The 16,575-nt window shown below is 33.5% G+C and overlaps 1 protein-coding gene across 2 annotated transcripts in view; it reads right to left on the reverse strand.

The window, feature by feature from the left end:
* Positions 1–3,408: 3,408 nt before the first annotated feature.
* Positions 3,409–16,575, reverse strand: part of LOC144315406 (uncharacterized) — a 33,066-nt gene continuing 19,899 nt past the window's right edge. For both annotated transcript variants that reach the window (XM_077899995.1, XM_077899936.1), the window contains one exon: positions 3,409–13,721. In XM_077899995.1, coding sequence (XP_077756121.1) covers positions 12,028–13,721 — 1,694 coding nt within the window. In that variant the 3' untranslated portion in view covers positions 3,409–12,027. The remainder of the gene's footprint in view (positions 13,722–16,575) is intronic.

Raw genomic sequence — 16,575 nt, forward strand, 5'->3', positions numbered from 1 at the left:
ATAGGTGATGGGGATTAAGGAGTGCACCTGTGATGAGCACTAGGTGATTATGGAATTGTTGAATCACTATGCTGTACACCCAAAACTAATGTAGCACTGTATATTAACTAATTGGAATTTAAATTTTTAATGTTTTTAAAAAGATTTTATTTATTTATTCATGAGAGATACACCGAGAGAGGCAGAGACATAGGGGAGCCTAATGCGGGACTCAATCCCAGGACGCTGGGATCATGACCTGAGCTAAAGGCAGATGCTCAACCACTGAGCCACCCAGGTGCCCCTTTAAAAAACTTTAAAAATTTTTTTAAAAATTCAGTGGAATGTAGATCTATGTGGGATTCATGAATTTTTGGAATTAGGAGAGTTTTAGAGCAAGTGTGCTAACAATATGGAGTTGATGTCCAAAGAGTTGTATAGTTGAAATTGAATTGATGGAGGCATTGATAATGCTCAGATATAGGTATTAATCTGGGAATGACTCACTAAGGTAAAAACACTGGAGAATAGGAGGTCACATAACTGAAAGAAAAGGCTTTTGGATAGATCATGTATATTAAAATGACAGGAATAATGTTGAAAAGACTAGGAGTGAACCAGAGGCTTAAATCCTTAGTGAATTTGTGAGAAAACTCATGGGCATTAATAGATGTTAGCATCTGATGTCTTGAGAGTCAAGCTGGGCAATTTTAGAAAGTAATATTTTAAATATCATTTGTAAGCAAAAGTGAGTAGCAAGAGAGCCAGTTCCCCTGTACCCCCAAGGCTCACTGTCATGGTCAATGTGAAAAGAAAATGGCCACTGTCCAGGAAGGATACAGTAGAAGCAGTCTTCAGGGAATGATATTAGCCAGGTTTCAGTTAGGGCAATAGAGAAAGAGAAATTGTTGAGGTCATGGGTAATTATGTTGATAGCAGTGTAAGTACCATAAAGTATAGGGTTTCTAGAGTTGGACAAGGGAGGAAAACAGAGTAAAGAGGGCTATAGAGTGCCATGTGAGTTAAAGTCTGAGGGGTTAAGGATGACCTAGGAGTCCTTGGATATTTGTGGTGATAGCAAAAAATAGGAATAGGAAATATCAGTCTTACGAGTGTTGGGATGTAAAGGACTGGGAGTTGCTCATTAAGATGGTACTTCCAATTACTGACATACAGATGGTGAGCTTGCATGGACTGCTGGCTCCTTCCAGAAAAATCAATTCTCAAGACACCCTGAACTGAAAATAAAACAAGATCTGAGGTATAACAGCAAAAACAACAAAAACCTCTGAGATTGGTGTATTTATGTGGGAAAAGAGGAAGTGGAGGGCTTGGCAACATGGGTTAGAGACTTTTGTTTAGTGAAGTATGGGAACAGATTGGGAAAGCTTTAAATTCTGCTGTTGTCTCTTGTTCACACTACTTTGGGATTATCATTACTTGCCCTATTGCCACAGATATCAACTGCAACAATCCAGGCGGCTCTCCGTCAGTACCATTAACTACAGGGCATGAAAACATTGACCAAATCAGCTATTTTCATTTATCCCCTTTCATTTCAAATCCCCAAAGATGGTTAACTGGTTGCTGCTTTCAATGAGTTTAAAGGAGGCTTACCTGGAAAAAGCAGCAGCAAATAAAAAGTATAGTTGTTGTGTGGTTATTAACATTCTATATCCAGAGGTTCAGCTCCTCCTTTCTTTAAAGTGTCTGGTTTGGGATCTTCCTCAGCACATATGATTAGGTAGGATAGCTAATACCGTGTAGAAAAATAACTCACAGTCCAAGATAATGAAATATCTAATAAGTATAGATACTATAATAGATAAACAGAACAAGATATGACAAATGAAGAAGAATTATTGGTTCAGATAAAATAATTTAAAACATGTAAATCATCTAAAAGAAGGGAAGATAATTGTAATATTTAACAAGTAACAAAAGTCATTAAAAGTAAAAATATTAAGAAAAATATAATAGTTTAAAAGTACAATAGGGGGTACCTGGGTGGCTCAGTGGTTGATCTGCCTTTGGCTCAGGTCATGATCCCGGGATCCTGGGATCGAGTCCCACATCAGGCTCCCTACAGGGAGCCTGCTTCTCTTTCTGCCTATGTCTCTGACTCTCTCTGTGTGTCTCTCATGAAAATTCTTTTTGAAAAAGTACAATAGATTGGATAGACAGATTACTACAAAAATTAATGAGATATTTCCTTAGAAATATAACAAAAAATTTAAAAGAACAAGTTAAAACATAAATATGGAGAACAGAGGTAGATCTACCTAGATTCTAAAACTGGTAGTATCAAAAAAAAAAAAAATTACCAAAAAAAATGATGGTAGTGACAGTTCTGATTGAAGAGATTATGAGAGTCTTGATCAGATCCTTATTTAGAAAAACATTTTATAAGTCAGTTTTGTGATAATTTGGGAACTTATGGAATTATTTTTAACTTTCTAATGTCATGCTCTTATAATGAAAACAATTTCCTTATTTTTAGATTATGCATGATGGATCTAGGAGTGAAATGTAACATTAATAAAATGTGGCAGGATGTTAACAACCAAGTCAGTCTAGGATGTGATGGATGTTTTTTGTTTCACTATTATTTTAGCTGGTTTTAGAAATCTTCAGTATAAAAAGTTGGTGGGAAAATTTAGCTAAAATTTTTTTTTAAATACAAAAAATATTAGAAGATATTTTGGAAAATGTGATTAATTTTGAGGTGTAGGAAACATTCTATGTAGATTATATTCGATTCTATAAAAGTAAAAACAAAATCTATATGACACAGGATATATTAAAAATACAAGACAGTGAAAAATTATTTTTGTAACCCATATGATTAATAGCCATAAACACAAAAAACTTCTACAAATTAAAGAGAAAAATACAATAGAATTGTACCCTATCCACAGGTAATTTACCTAAAATTCAAATGGCTGTAAGCAAATCTACTCAATATTTAAACAAATTCAGATTAAAGCAATGACAATATTTTTCATTAGAAAGACCGACAAAGAGCACTAAGTGCTGTTAAATTGTGGGACAAAGTGCAACTCAAACAGTTGAGGACACCAAATGTGCTATATCTGGAAAGTAATGTTACTAGCAATTACAATTTTAAAAGTGGGGGGAACATCTGGGTGGCTGATGGGTGGTCAGTTGAGTTCCAAATCTTGATTTCGGCTCAGGTCATGATCTCAGGGTCCTGGGATTGAGCCCCATGAAAGGCTCCTGGAGCAGTAGAGAGACTGCTTGAGGATTCTCTCTCACTCTGCCCCTCCCCCTGCTGTTCTCAAATAAATAAATAAATAAATAAATAAATAAATAAGCAAGCAAATAAATATTTTTAAAAATATACATCCTGTTTAACAAATCTGATATAAAAATCTATCTTACAGAAATCAAAACATTCGTATGCAAGTATTTATGTATAAAGACGTTTATTGACAATTGTTTTAAACAGCAAGGAAGTGGAAACAACGTGTTCATCAACAGAGAAACAACTTGAACATATAATGCCTCTCCATGTGTAAAATTCTGCAGCTAACAACATTAAAATGAGTTAGATTTATATGTACCTGGAAACATGTCCATGATGTATTTTACAGGAAAAGTTGCAGACTGATGTCCCATACAGTGATCCTGCTTATATAAATATCCACAAGCAACCAAGAAAAAAAAAAAACATGTATAAATGTGTACATTTAAACATAAAGAAAGCTACAGAAGAGGACTCATGAGGCTCTTGTTAGTTTAGGAAGTCATATTTTCTTGTTCTTATAGGTATATTTGCTATAATTTCTTGTTTTGGAGGTAAATGCAATATGTAATTTCAGAAAAGCAACTCAGTCAAATATGAAAAGAAAAACTAAAAATATATTTAATTTTAATATTTCTTTTGAGAATAAGAAACTGTTAGAAGTAGAGAACAAAGTAATGGCATAATGACCCATTTGACTATCTTTATTCTTCTACTTGTTATAAAACTCACCTTAGAAAAGAATCTCCAATTCTGAGAACTTGATTTATGGACTAAATATATCAATGATAAAGCCATTTATTTCATTGCCACACCTTTAAAATTCCAAACCTGTTTTCTTGTTTGCTTTTTGTTTGTTTCTAAGATCTCTTTAAGTTGAACTAAGAATTGGAGTAGAGAGAAGAGGAAGAAGAGACTGTGAAGAAAGATCATTACATCCAGGAATTTCCCTTTTTTAAGAGGACAAGGGTTCTATATGTAGAAAAAGAAAGTGATTAGTTTACAGAGAAAGTAACTTGCTCTCTCACAAACTTAGTTGGCCACCAGCTATAATGTTTTATTAGAGTTTCCACCTTTGAGGTTATTTCATTTAGCCAGAGAAGCATTTACAAAAATAATTCACATGCAAAAGATATCAACAGGTATTGTAAGAAGGGATTCACGGTCAAGTAAGTTTGGTGCATGATAGATTAAAATTTTTAAAAATGGCTTTACTACAATATTTATTATAGTCCTGATGAAATAAAATTAACTTACTGCTCCAAAAAGTGATGTGAAACATGCCATGATTTACAGGCTTGTTTGACAGAATCTTTTTTTCTAATATCATCTGAGTTATAGTATTAGTTGAAATGTACTACAGGAAATTTTAAACTAACATATTATCTATGGAATTCAATTAATACAGAGATATGGTCCTAAGTAAAAGAATTCAAAACAAAAAATTTTAAGATAGCACATGGTACATTACTGTTACATATCATCATGAAAATATTTTTCTGTGAGACAATCATGCAATCCACTGGGTGGTGAAAGGTTTATGTGATGTAATAAATTACAAAACCTGAGCAAAATGGGATGGTAGCACAGGTAACAATGCAGGGCTTTTGTGACTCCATAGCAATATTGCTAAATATGCATGAATTATGATTCTCTAATACTTATTTGGTATGTAATGACCAACCTTCCAACTCAATTGGCAAGTTACACATAGTGTATTTAAGTTGTAGATATCAATAATTTATTAAACAACAAGACACATAACAATAATATTAGGAGAATGTATCTTCACTAGATGACTTTAGGAAGAACTTCATGCCTTTTCAGAGTCAATGAATTTATAATACAAATAACAAAAGGCAAATTAATAAATTAGATAATTGAACTCTTTGTAGAACTATTGGGATACTGGCATTGATAATTTGAACATCTAAAAAATTAAATATAATTCTCAGTGTTATTTTAATTTCACCTTGGCTATTATCTCAACAAAAAGTCCTACTTGGGAATTCTCATATGAATTAAATAAAACACCTCAAAATTTCATGATGAAAAAAATCCCTGAAATCATTTAACAAAATCATTTAAAAAAAATTTTAATTGAGATTTTCTGAATGCCAGAAGGTGATCCTCTCCTACTTCATTGGTCTTAAAGCAAATATTAATTTTAAAACTTGGCTATTAAGCATTCAGCCAAAATGTGTTTTCAATGAACTTCTGTAGGTAATAATACTGTATAAGTTTTTTAATTTAAATTTTGTGCATAAGGCGATGTAAATTCTATATCTGCAATTGGGCCACCCTCAAGCACCTTGAAAAACACATATTTCAAAACCATTCACTGAGAGAATTAAAATGGCTTGAGACTGCATCAAATCATTTTTCCGTCATAATCATCTCTTGGAAATATAATTTCTAAACCTTTGAAATGTAATTAATCTACAACAAATTAAATCGTGGACATTCTTGAGGAATGGTATTCCTTTTATTCTTTTAATTGGTAGATATATTTTATTTAGAATATTTATATTTATCATTATAAAGGAATACGAGCTTGTTTAATTTTGACACTTGACCTGTTACCAGCCTCAGAAAATGAGCTTCAAAAATTTTATTGGTGAAAGAGGCTGGAAAATTTTAAGTGTAAGACTACTTAAACTTACTTAGTCTTATATCTAGTCTAAATTTTCAAAAATAAAAATAAAAAATAAAAATAAAATAAATTTTCAAAAATACACAAGCTACCAAATCTCAACTACAATGAAGTAGATATCCCAAATAGCCATATAACTGGAAAGCCATTAAAGAAACTGAATTTATAATTGTAAAGCTCCCTAAAAATCCTCAGGACAATGGCTCTAATTGCAAATTTTCACAAACATCTGAAAAATGAACACAAATTTTATACGTCTTTCAGAAAATAGAAAAAAAAAAAAACACTTCCCAAGTCATTTTATGAAGCCAACATTATATGATAAAAAACACAACAAAGACAGAAAGAAAGAAAGAAAGAAAGAAAGAAAGAAAGAAAGAAAGAAAGAGAAAGAAAGAGAAAGAAAGAAAGAAAGAAAGAAAGAAAGAAAGAAAGAAAGAAAGAAAGAAAGAAAGAAAGAAAGAAAGAAATCCTTCATATTCTTAGAAAAATCCTCAACAAAATACTAGCATATCAATTCCAATGAGGAATTATAAAACATGACTATACATGGGATTTATTACAGGTATGCAAAACTGGTTCTACATTCAAAAAATCAATGTAATCCACCATATAGACAGGTTGAAGGAAAAAATCATATAATCATATCATGTGTCTTGATAAAATACAATATGCATTCATGATATTTTCAAAAAGCCTCAAGTTAGGAGCAGAGGGGAACTTCTTCAATTTCAAAAAGAGCATCTGCACAGAAATCAGTTGCATTTCTATACACAAACCGTGAGGCTGAAGAATGAGAAATTAAGGAATTGAACCCATTTACTACTGCACCAAAAGCCATAAGATACCTAGAATAAACCTAACCAAAGAGGTAAAGAATCTGACTCTATAGAACACTTATGAAAGAAATTGAGGAAGACACAAAGAGATGGAAAAACATTCCATGCTCATGGATTGGAAAATATTGCTAAAATGTCTATGCTACCCAGAGCAAGCTACACATTCAATGCAATCCCTATGAAAATACACTGGACATTTTTCACAGAGTCGGAACAAATAATCCTAAAATTTGTATGGAACCAGAAAAGACACTGAATAGTGAGAGGAATGTAGAAAAAGAAAACCAAACTTGGGGGCATCACAATGCCTGACTTCAAGCTGCATTACAAAGCTGCAATCATCAAGACAGTGCAGTATTGGCACAAAAAGAGACACATAGATCAATGGAACAGAATAGAGAACCCAGAAATGGACCATCAACTCTATGAGCAATTAATCTTCGACAAAACAAGAAAAAATATCCAATGGAAAAAAGATGGTCTCTTCAATAAATGGTGTTGTGAAAATTAACAGCCACATCTGGAAGAATAAAACTAGACCATTTTCTTATACCATACACAAAGATAAACTCAAAATGGAGAAAAGACCTAAATGTGAGGCAGGAATCCATCAACAGACAGCAACAACCTTTTTGACCTTGGCTGCAGCAACTTCTTGCAAGGCGTGTCTCTAAAGGCAAGAAAAAAGCAAAACTGAACTATTGGGACTTCATTAAGATAAGAAGCTTCTGCACAGCAAAGGAAACAGTCAATAGAATTAGAAGGCACCCTACAGAATGGGAGAAGATATTCGCAAATGACATCAAATAAGGGGCTAGTGTCCAAGATCTATAAAGAACTTATCAAACTCAATATCCAAAATACAAACAATCCAGCCAAGAAATGGGCAGAAGGCATGAACAGACATTTCTCCAAAGAAGATCTACACATCCAACAAGCACATGAAAAAATGTTTCACATTACTTGCCATCAGGGAAATACAAATCAAAACCACAATGAGATACCACTTTATCTCTTTACAACTTTAGTCAGATGGCTAAAACCAACAATACAGGAAACAACAGACGGTGAGGATGTAGAGAAAGGGGAACCTTCTTGTACTGTTGGTGGGAATGTAACCTGGTGCAGCCACTCTGGAAAACAGTATGGAGGTTCTCAAGAAGTTAAAAATAGAGCTACCCTATGACCCAGCAATTGCACTACTGGGTATTTACCCCAAAGATACAGATGTAGTAAAACGAAGGGGCACCTGCACCCCAACACTCATAACTGCAGTGTCCACAATAGCCTAACTGTGGAAGGCGCTGAGATGTCCTTTGACATCTCAGAATGGATAAAGAAGATATGGTATGTGTATACAATGGACTATTACTCAGCCATCAGAAAAGATGAACACCAACCATCTATATAAATGTGGATGGAACTGGAGGGTATTATGCTGAGTGAAATAAGTCAACTGGAGAAAGACAATTATCATATGGTTTCAGTCTGTGGAATATAAGAAATAGTGCACGGGACCATAAGAAAGGAGGGGAAACTGAATGGGGAAACATCAGAGAGGAAGACAAACCATGAAAGACTCTTAACTCTGGGAAACAAACTGAAGACTGCTGAAGGGGAGGTGGGTAGGGCATTAAGGAGGGCACATCACATGATGTGATGAGCAATGGGTATTATACTATTTGTTGGGAAATTGAATTTAAATTTAAGTAAATAAGTAAGTAAATGAACATCTACATAAAGTCTATAGCTTACATTGTACTTCATGGTTAAAGATTGAATGTTTTCTCCTAAGGTCTGGAAAAAGGCAAGGATGTCTGCTCTCACCTGTGTTATTCAACATAGCACTAAAAGTTACAGCCAGCATAATAAGGCAAAAAAAAAGAAAAAAGAAATAAAAGAAATAGACCAAAAACAAACTGGAAAAGGAAGAAGGAAGAAAACTGGAAACTGGAAAACTGTTCATAGATGACATGATTGTTTATGTAGAAAATCCCAAGGAACTCATAAAAAAATAAACAAAACTTTCCAGAATTGGTGAGTTCTGCAGCAAAGTCACAGATCAACATACAGATATACATTTATACAATTTGTATTTACTAATGATGAATAGGTAAAAACTGAAATTCAAAACAGCAGGTAGAACTTTTCCAAAGAAAGTGAGACACAAGTATTTACACTCATAAATCATGTATAAGATCTGTATGCCCTAAATTACAAACCCTAATAAAAAAAAGTATTTTAAGGACAAAGTTAGCTCCCTAGGGCTGCCATAACAATTAGCACAAAGTGTTTTCAAACATCAAAAATGTATTACAGTTCTGAGGAACAGACGTCCAAAATTTTTAAGGTATTGGCAGGGCCATGTTCTCTCTGAAGGCAGTGGAGTATCCTTTCCCTTCCAGTTTCTAGTAGTTAGTAGTTATCTTTTGTGTCCCTTGGCTTGTAGATGCATCATTCCAATCTCTGACTCTGATTTCACATGGCCTCCCTTGTGTGCTTGTGTCCGTATTTCCCTCTTCTTATAAGGACACCAGCCGTTAGAATAGGGACTACTCCAATCCAATATGACCTCATCTTAACTTGAATACATCAGCAAAGACCCTATTTCCAAATTAGGTCACACTCTCAAGTACTGGAAGTTATGACCTGAATATTTTGGGGAACACAATTAAACTAACAATAGTAACCTAAAAATGGAGAGACATACTAGACTCCTAGATTAAAAGACTTAGTAAGATATCAATTATTTCTAAACTGAATTCTTATTAAAACCTCAGCAAGATCTTGTAGGTATATTTGTATAAAATGACAAAATCTCAGAATAAGTAAATCATCTTGAAAAATGAGGTAGGAGAAATCCTATTAAGACATCCTAGAAAATGACAGTAATCAAGGCAGTGTGATATTGGCAGAGGGAGAGACACATAGATCATTTTAAGGGAACAGAAAACCTTGAAGTACGATATACACAAACATATACGATAGATTTTTGACAGTACAAATGCAATTTAATGTAAGTACAAATGCAATTTAATGTAAGAAACAGTCTTTTTGACAAATGGTGCTGGAGCAAATGGACACCATCAAGTTAAAGCATTCACTGTACATGGAAAATTAACTCAAAATGGATTAGACTCGTGTAAAACATAAAATCATTAAAAACTTATGCAAAAACATAGGAAAAATCTTTGTAATCTGGACTAGGCAAGGAGTCCTTAAATTTGACACCAAAGCAAGACCCATAAAAAGAAAAAATGAAATACTTTATCAAAATTGAAAACTTTTGCTCCTCAAAAGACCCTATTAAAGGGATAAAAAAATAAGATACACACCAGGAAAAATATTTAAAACCACATAGGAAAGGACTAGTATCATCTAGAATATAAAAATACTCTTTCAAAACCCAACAGTAAAAAATAAAACAATTCAAAACTGAGTAAAAGACACAGACATTTCACCAAAATGGCTATACCCATGACAAGCACATGAAAAGGTATTAAAATCCTTAGCCATTAGGGAAATGCAAATTAAGACCACAAAGAGACATCACTACATTCCTATCACAATGGCTAAAACAAAAGTGATGACAACACCAAATGCTGAAAACTGGGTCACTCATATGCTCCTGATGTGAATGTAAAATGGGAAAGCCATTTTGAAAAATATTTTGTTCATTTCTTATAAGAGAAAATGAATTTACTCTAAGACCCAGATATTGCACACTTAGGCATTTATACCAGGGAAATGTAAATTTATGTTCACACAAAAGCCTACACAAAAATGTTTGTAAGTTCATTTGTAACAGCCACTTATTTTTTTAGCTTAGTGTTTCCTTCTAGTAAGAAATTTAATGTTCAGAACAAGGTATAATCTCACATTAATTATATTAGGATGTTCTGTTCCAAAATCATTTATCTGATGATTAGTAGGATTTATTAAAGTTTTACCTATGTACTGTATTTGGAAGGTCTTCCTCTCATTTGAATTCTATAATATTATATAATTAAAATACTGAAAAAAGGGAACCCCAATGCACTGTTGATAGGAATGTAAATTGATGCAACCACTGTGAAAAACAGCATGAAGTTTCCTCAAAAAATTAAAAATTGAAATACCATATTATCCAGTAATTCCCCTACTATTTGCCTGAAGAAAATGAAAACACTAATTTGAAAAAGATATATGCACCCCAATGTTTATTGCAGCATTATTTACAATAAGACATGGAAGCAACCTAAGTGTCCATCAATAGATGAATAAAGAAGATGTCATATGTATATACAATGGAATATTACTCAGCCATAAAAAGAAACATCTTGCAACAACATGGAGAGACTTAGAGGGCATTAGGCTAAGTGAAATAAGTCAAACAAAGAAAGACAAATATCATCTGATTTCACTTATATCTGGAATTTAAAACAAAAGCAGAAACAGAATCATAAATACACAGAACTGGTGGTTGCCAGAGAAGGGGGGGATTGGGGGTGTAGATAAAATAGGTGAAGATGATTAAAAGGTATAAACTTCCAGTTACAAAATAAATAAATCACAGTAATGAGAAGTACAGCATAATCAATAGAACATAGTCAATACTATTGTAACAATGTTGTTTAGTGACAGATGACAACCACATACATTGTGGTGTGTACAGAATGAGGTACAGAATTGTCAAATCACTATGGTGAACAGCTGAAACTAATATAACATTGTATGTCAACTATACTTTAATCAAAAAATAATTACTCTTGAGCCTAGAAGGAAACTTTTAATTACTGAATAAACAAAATTTCAATAATAACTAATGTTTATTAAGTATATTCTAAATATTACACATTGCTTTAAGGCTTTATATGCATTTATGTCCTTAAATCATGATGAGAATGATATTAACCTTTTATAAATGAAAAAACTAAAGCAACAGGGGTTAACTGACTTTCCCAAAGGAACACACATATAGTAAATGGTGGAGCTCAGATCACGTAAATAAGAGAACAATGCCAAACAAGAAAATCCTAAATTTTATGGTTGTGTTCTTGTATGAATTCACCAATGTCTAACAAAGAATGAAATATGATGGAAACTGATTCTCCATTATATTAATCTAGCCTTTGTTTAAATTTTCTGATAGTCAGTTACTATCAGTGAAAGTAAAAAAGGATTTCCTTTTTCATAATCTTAATTATCTGATATTCCAAAGCTGAGTGTCAATGGCACTCAGCTTTGGAAGACAAAAGCTTTGTCTGGGCAGACAAAAGATTTGATAAATTTGTATTTTCATAAAGTTTTTCTCAACTATGAAGTTTATGATGTTGAATAAGGTGTGAATGACGTCTAAAGTCCTTACCACATTCATTACATTTATAAGGCTTTTCACCAGAATGAATTCTCTGATGTTGAGTAAGTTGTGAGCCACGATTAAAGGCCTTGCCACATTCATTACATTTGTACGGTTTCTCACCAGTATGAATTCTCTGATGCTGAGTGAGATGTGAACCACGAATAAAGGCTTTCCCACATTCACTACATTCATAAGGCTTCTCACCAGTATGAACTCTCTGATGGTAAATTAGCTGTGAGCCACGAATAAAAGCCTTACCACATTCTTTACATTCATATGGTTTCCTATCAGAATGAGAAATCTGATGTAGAGTAAGTTGTGAGGCACAAATAAAGATCTTACCACACTGCTTACATTCACAGGGATTCTCACCTGTATGAATTCTCTGATGTTGAGTCAGTTGTGAGCTATAAATAAAGGACTTCCCACACTCTTTACATTCATAGGGTTTTTCACCAGTATGAATTCTCTGATGCTGAGTAAGATGTGAGCCACGAATAAAGGCTTTCCCACATTCCTTACATTCAAAAGGTTTTTCACCAGTGTGAATTTTTTGATGTTCTGTAAGTTGTGAGCCACGAATAAATGATTTCCCACATTCTTGACATTCATACGGTTTCTCACCAGTATGAATCCTCTGATGTCGAATAAGTTGTGAGCCATAGTTAAAGGCCTTTCCACATTGCTTGCATTCATGTGGTTTCCTACCTGTATGAATCCTCTGATGTTCAGTAAGTTGTGAGCCACGAATAAAGGACATCTCACAATCTTTACATTTATAGGGTTTTTCACCAGTATGAAGTCTGTGATGTAGAGTAAGCTGCGAGCCATAACTAAAAGCTTTCCCACATTTCTTACATTCATAGGGTTTCTCACCTGTATGAATTCTCTGATGTTCAGTAAGTTGGGAGCCACGAATAAAGGCCTTTCCACATTCTTTACATTGATAGGGTTTCTCTGCAGTATGAACTCTCTGATGGTAAGTAAGTTGAGAGCCACGAAAAAAGGCCTTACCACATTCATTACATTCATAGAGTCTTTCGCCAGTATGAATTCTTTGATGCTGTGTAAGATGAGAGCCACGAATAAAGGCCTTCCCACATTCTTTACATTTATAAGGTTTCTCCCCAGTATGAATTCTTTGATGATAAGTAAGCTGTGAGGCACAAATAAAGGCTTTTCCACACTCCTTACATTCATAGAGTTTCTTAACATGAATTCTCTGATTGTAAATAAGTTCTGAGCCTCTAATAAAGGCCTTTCCACACTCTTTACATTCATAGAATTTTTCATCAAAATGAACTTTCTGATGTTCAGAAAGTTGAAAGCCATGGATAAAGTATTTTCTGCATGCTTTACATTCATAGGATTTCTCAGGAAAATGACTTCTTTCTTTTAATGTAAGGCATGCGGTTTGGCTAAAATTGGGAATTTCCTTACAGGTGATTAGTAATTGCCTGAAAAGTCTCTCTTTATTTCCTAATTGGCTTTCAACCTGGTCTTTGCATTCCCTATCATCTTGAAAACTTTCACACTCACACTTATGTCTTCTAAGCTGTTCTATTATTTCCCATTGAGATGATTCTATTTCAAAAATTCCTCTTTTTGAGGACAGCTTTTTGGTCTCACACCTGGATTCCCAGTCTGTAAGGTAACAAGAAAGTAAATGTTATTTTCATATTCCTTAAAAATAAAACTTCTAAGGTACTACTAGTCAACTCAAACTGAATATCATACTTATGTCAATACAATTGATAAAGTAGAAAAGAAAAATCCAGAAAGAGACATAATTCTAAGTGCAAATTTAGTATATACAATAAAGCTGGCAGCTCAAATCACTATGAAAAACATGAACTCTTTTTAATAAATGACACTGATAAACATGGGTAGACAAATAGAAAAAAGATAAAATTGCATTATTTCTTCATATAGTACAGTTGGCTAAATTCTAAATGGATCAGATTTCCATATTTACAGAAATAAAAACATATAAATAATTAGAATAAAACTTGGGTGACTTCTATACACTAGGAATGGGGAAAACTTTGTTAATCATAATTTAAGGGGATCCCTGGGTGGCTCAGTGGTTTAGTGCCTGCCTTTGGCCCAGGGCATAATCCAGGAGTCCCGGGATTGAGTCCTACATTGGGCTCCCTGCATGGAATCTGCTTCTCCCTCTGCCTGTGTGTCTGCCTCTCTCTCTCTATGTGTGTGTCTCTAATGAATAAATAAATTTTAAAAAGAAAAATAATAATTTGATAAAAAATAACCGCATTATAGTAAAAAAAAAAAAAAGGGACTGGCATGTCAAAAACAAGATAGGGTAAATCAAATGAAAAATATTTACAAAGCTGCAATAACCTAATATATACCTAATACATAAACAGTTTCTAAGATTAGAAAGAGTAAAGACTACTATATAAAGCTGAACACCAGCACTATATAAAAATGGACTAGGAAAATGGACAGTTGATAGAAAAGAATTTAAATAGCTTTTAACCATATGAAAATATATTCAAATTTTCTCATAAGATAAATGCAAATTAAACCTACACAAAAGTGAGGATATGGAGAGATTAGAACTCTCATAGCTTGCTGATGGAAATGTAAAATGTTAAAGCTGCTTTATAAAACAGTTTTGCACTTCCTCAAAAACTTAACATAGAGTTGCCATATTACCCTACGATTTCACGCCAAGTTATATCCCCAAGAGAAATGTCCATCATAGAGTTATTACATACCCCAGAATTCCCATTCATAGGTACAGAGACAAGAGAACCCAAAACACATATCTACATAAAAACTTGAATACCATGTTCATAACAACATAATTCTTAATAAGCATAAGGTGGAAACAACACAAACATCCATTAATTGATGAATGGATAAATAAAATATGGTATATCCTTACAATAGAATATTTGGTAATAAAAATACTGACACATGTTACAACATGAATAAACTGAAAATCTTATGCTAAGTGAAAGAAGCCAGTCACAAAAGACCACATAGTGTATGATTCCTTTTATATGTATTGTCCAGAATAGGCAAATCCATACAGATAGAGCAAGAGCTGCACAGGACTGGGGGGTGGACAGAGAAACATGGGGAATGGCTACTATTGGATATTGGATTTCTTTGGGAGGTGTTAAAAATGTTCTAAAATTGTGGTGATGACTGTATGAGACTTTGAATATAGTAAAAGTAATCATTGTTTACTAGAAATGGGTTAACTGTATGTCATGTGACATGTCAGTAAAGTAGTTTTAAAAAATAACACTGACCTGCTATTTCTCACCTCTTAGAATACAGAATTTCCAAATATGACATCTAAGACTGTTACCAAGGCTGTAAAAGAATTGGTACTTACATATATTGCTAGTAAGAATATGAAAGATAGAAACCTTATCAAAGGAAATATATTAAAAAATAATAATAAACAAAAAATAAAAATAAAGTAAAAAGAAAGGATATATAGCAGTATTTAACACAATTACATATATATTTTGATCCAACAACTCCACTTCTGTGAAATAAATCCCCAAATTGCACTAGCAAAATGTCAAAAATATGATGCACAAGGGTTTCACTGAGGCATAATGTGTTACAGCAAAAGATTAAAAATAACCCAATTGTTCATTAGTAATTGGTTGGTGGAATTCATTTATGGAGGCATAATGTGTTACAGCAAAAGATTAAAAATAACCCAATTGTCCATTAGTAATTGGCTGGTAGAATTCATTTATGGTATATCCACATCACAGAGTACTATGCAAAGTATGTATAGTTATGCCTTTTATCTTTGGAAGGAGAGGTGGAAGAGGAAGTATAGCTTGAAATCCAGAATTGTGATGCCTCCAGTTTGGTTTTGCTTTTTCAGAATTGCCTTGGCACAGTGAAGGAAACAATCAACAAAACTATAAGGCAGCCTATGGAATGGGAGAAGATATTTGCAAACAACATATTTGACACAAGGTTAGTATCCAAAATCTATAAAGCACTTAACAAACTTAGCCACAATAAAGGAATCCAATTAAGAAATGGACAGAAGACATGAATAGACACTTTTCCAAAGAAGATATCCAGATAGCTAACAGACACATGAAAATATGACTCATCATCAGGGAAATACAAATGAAAACCAAGATGAAATACATCACACCTGTCAGAATGGCTAAAAATAACAACACAAGAAACAATAGGTATTGATGAGGGTGTGGAGAAAGGGGAACCCTCTTGCATTGTTGGTGGGAATGCAAACTGGTGCAGCCACTCTGGAGAACAGTTTGCAGGCTCCTTAAAAAAGTTAAAAGTAGAAGGACCCTATAATCCAGCAATTGCATTCATTACTAGGTATTTACCCAAAGGATACAAGAATACAGATTCAAAGGGATACATGTTCCCCAATGTTTATAGCAGCATTATCAATAATAACCAAACTATGGAGAGAGCCCAAATGTCCATCAACTGATGAATGGTTAAAGAACACACACACACA

This window comes from Canis aureus, chromosome 1 (assembly GCF_053574225.1).
Source record: "Canis aureus isolate CA01 chromosome 1, VMU_Caureus_v.1.0, whole genome shotgun sequence".
NCBI lineage: Eukaryota > Metazoa > Chordata > Mammalia > Carnivora > Canidae > Canis > Canis aureus.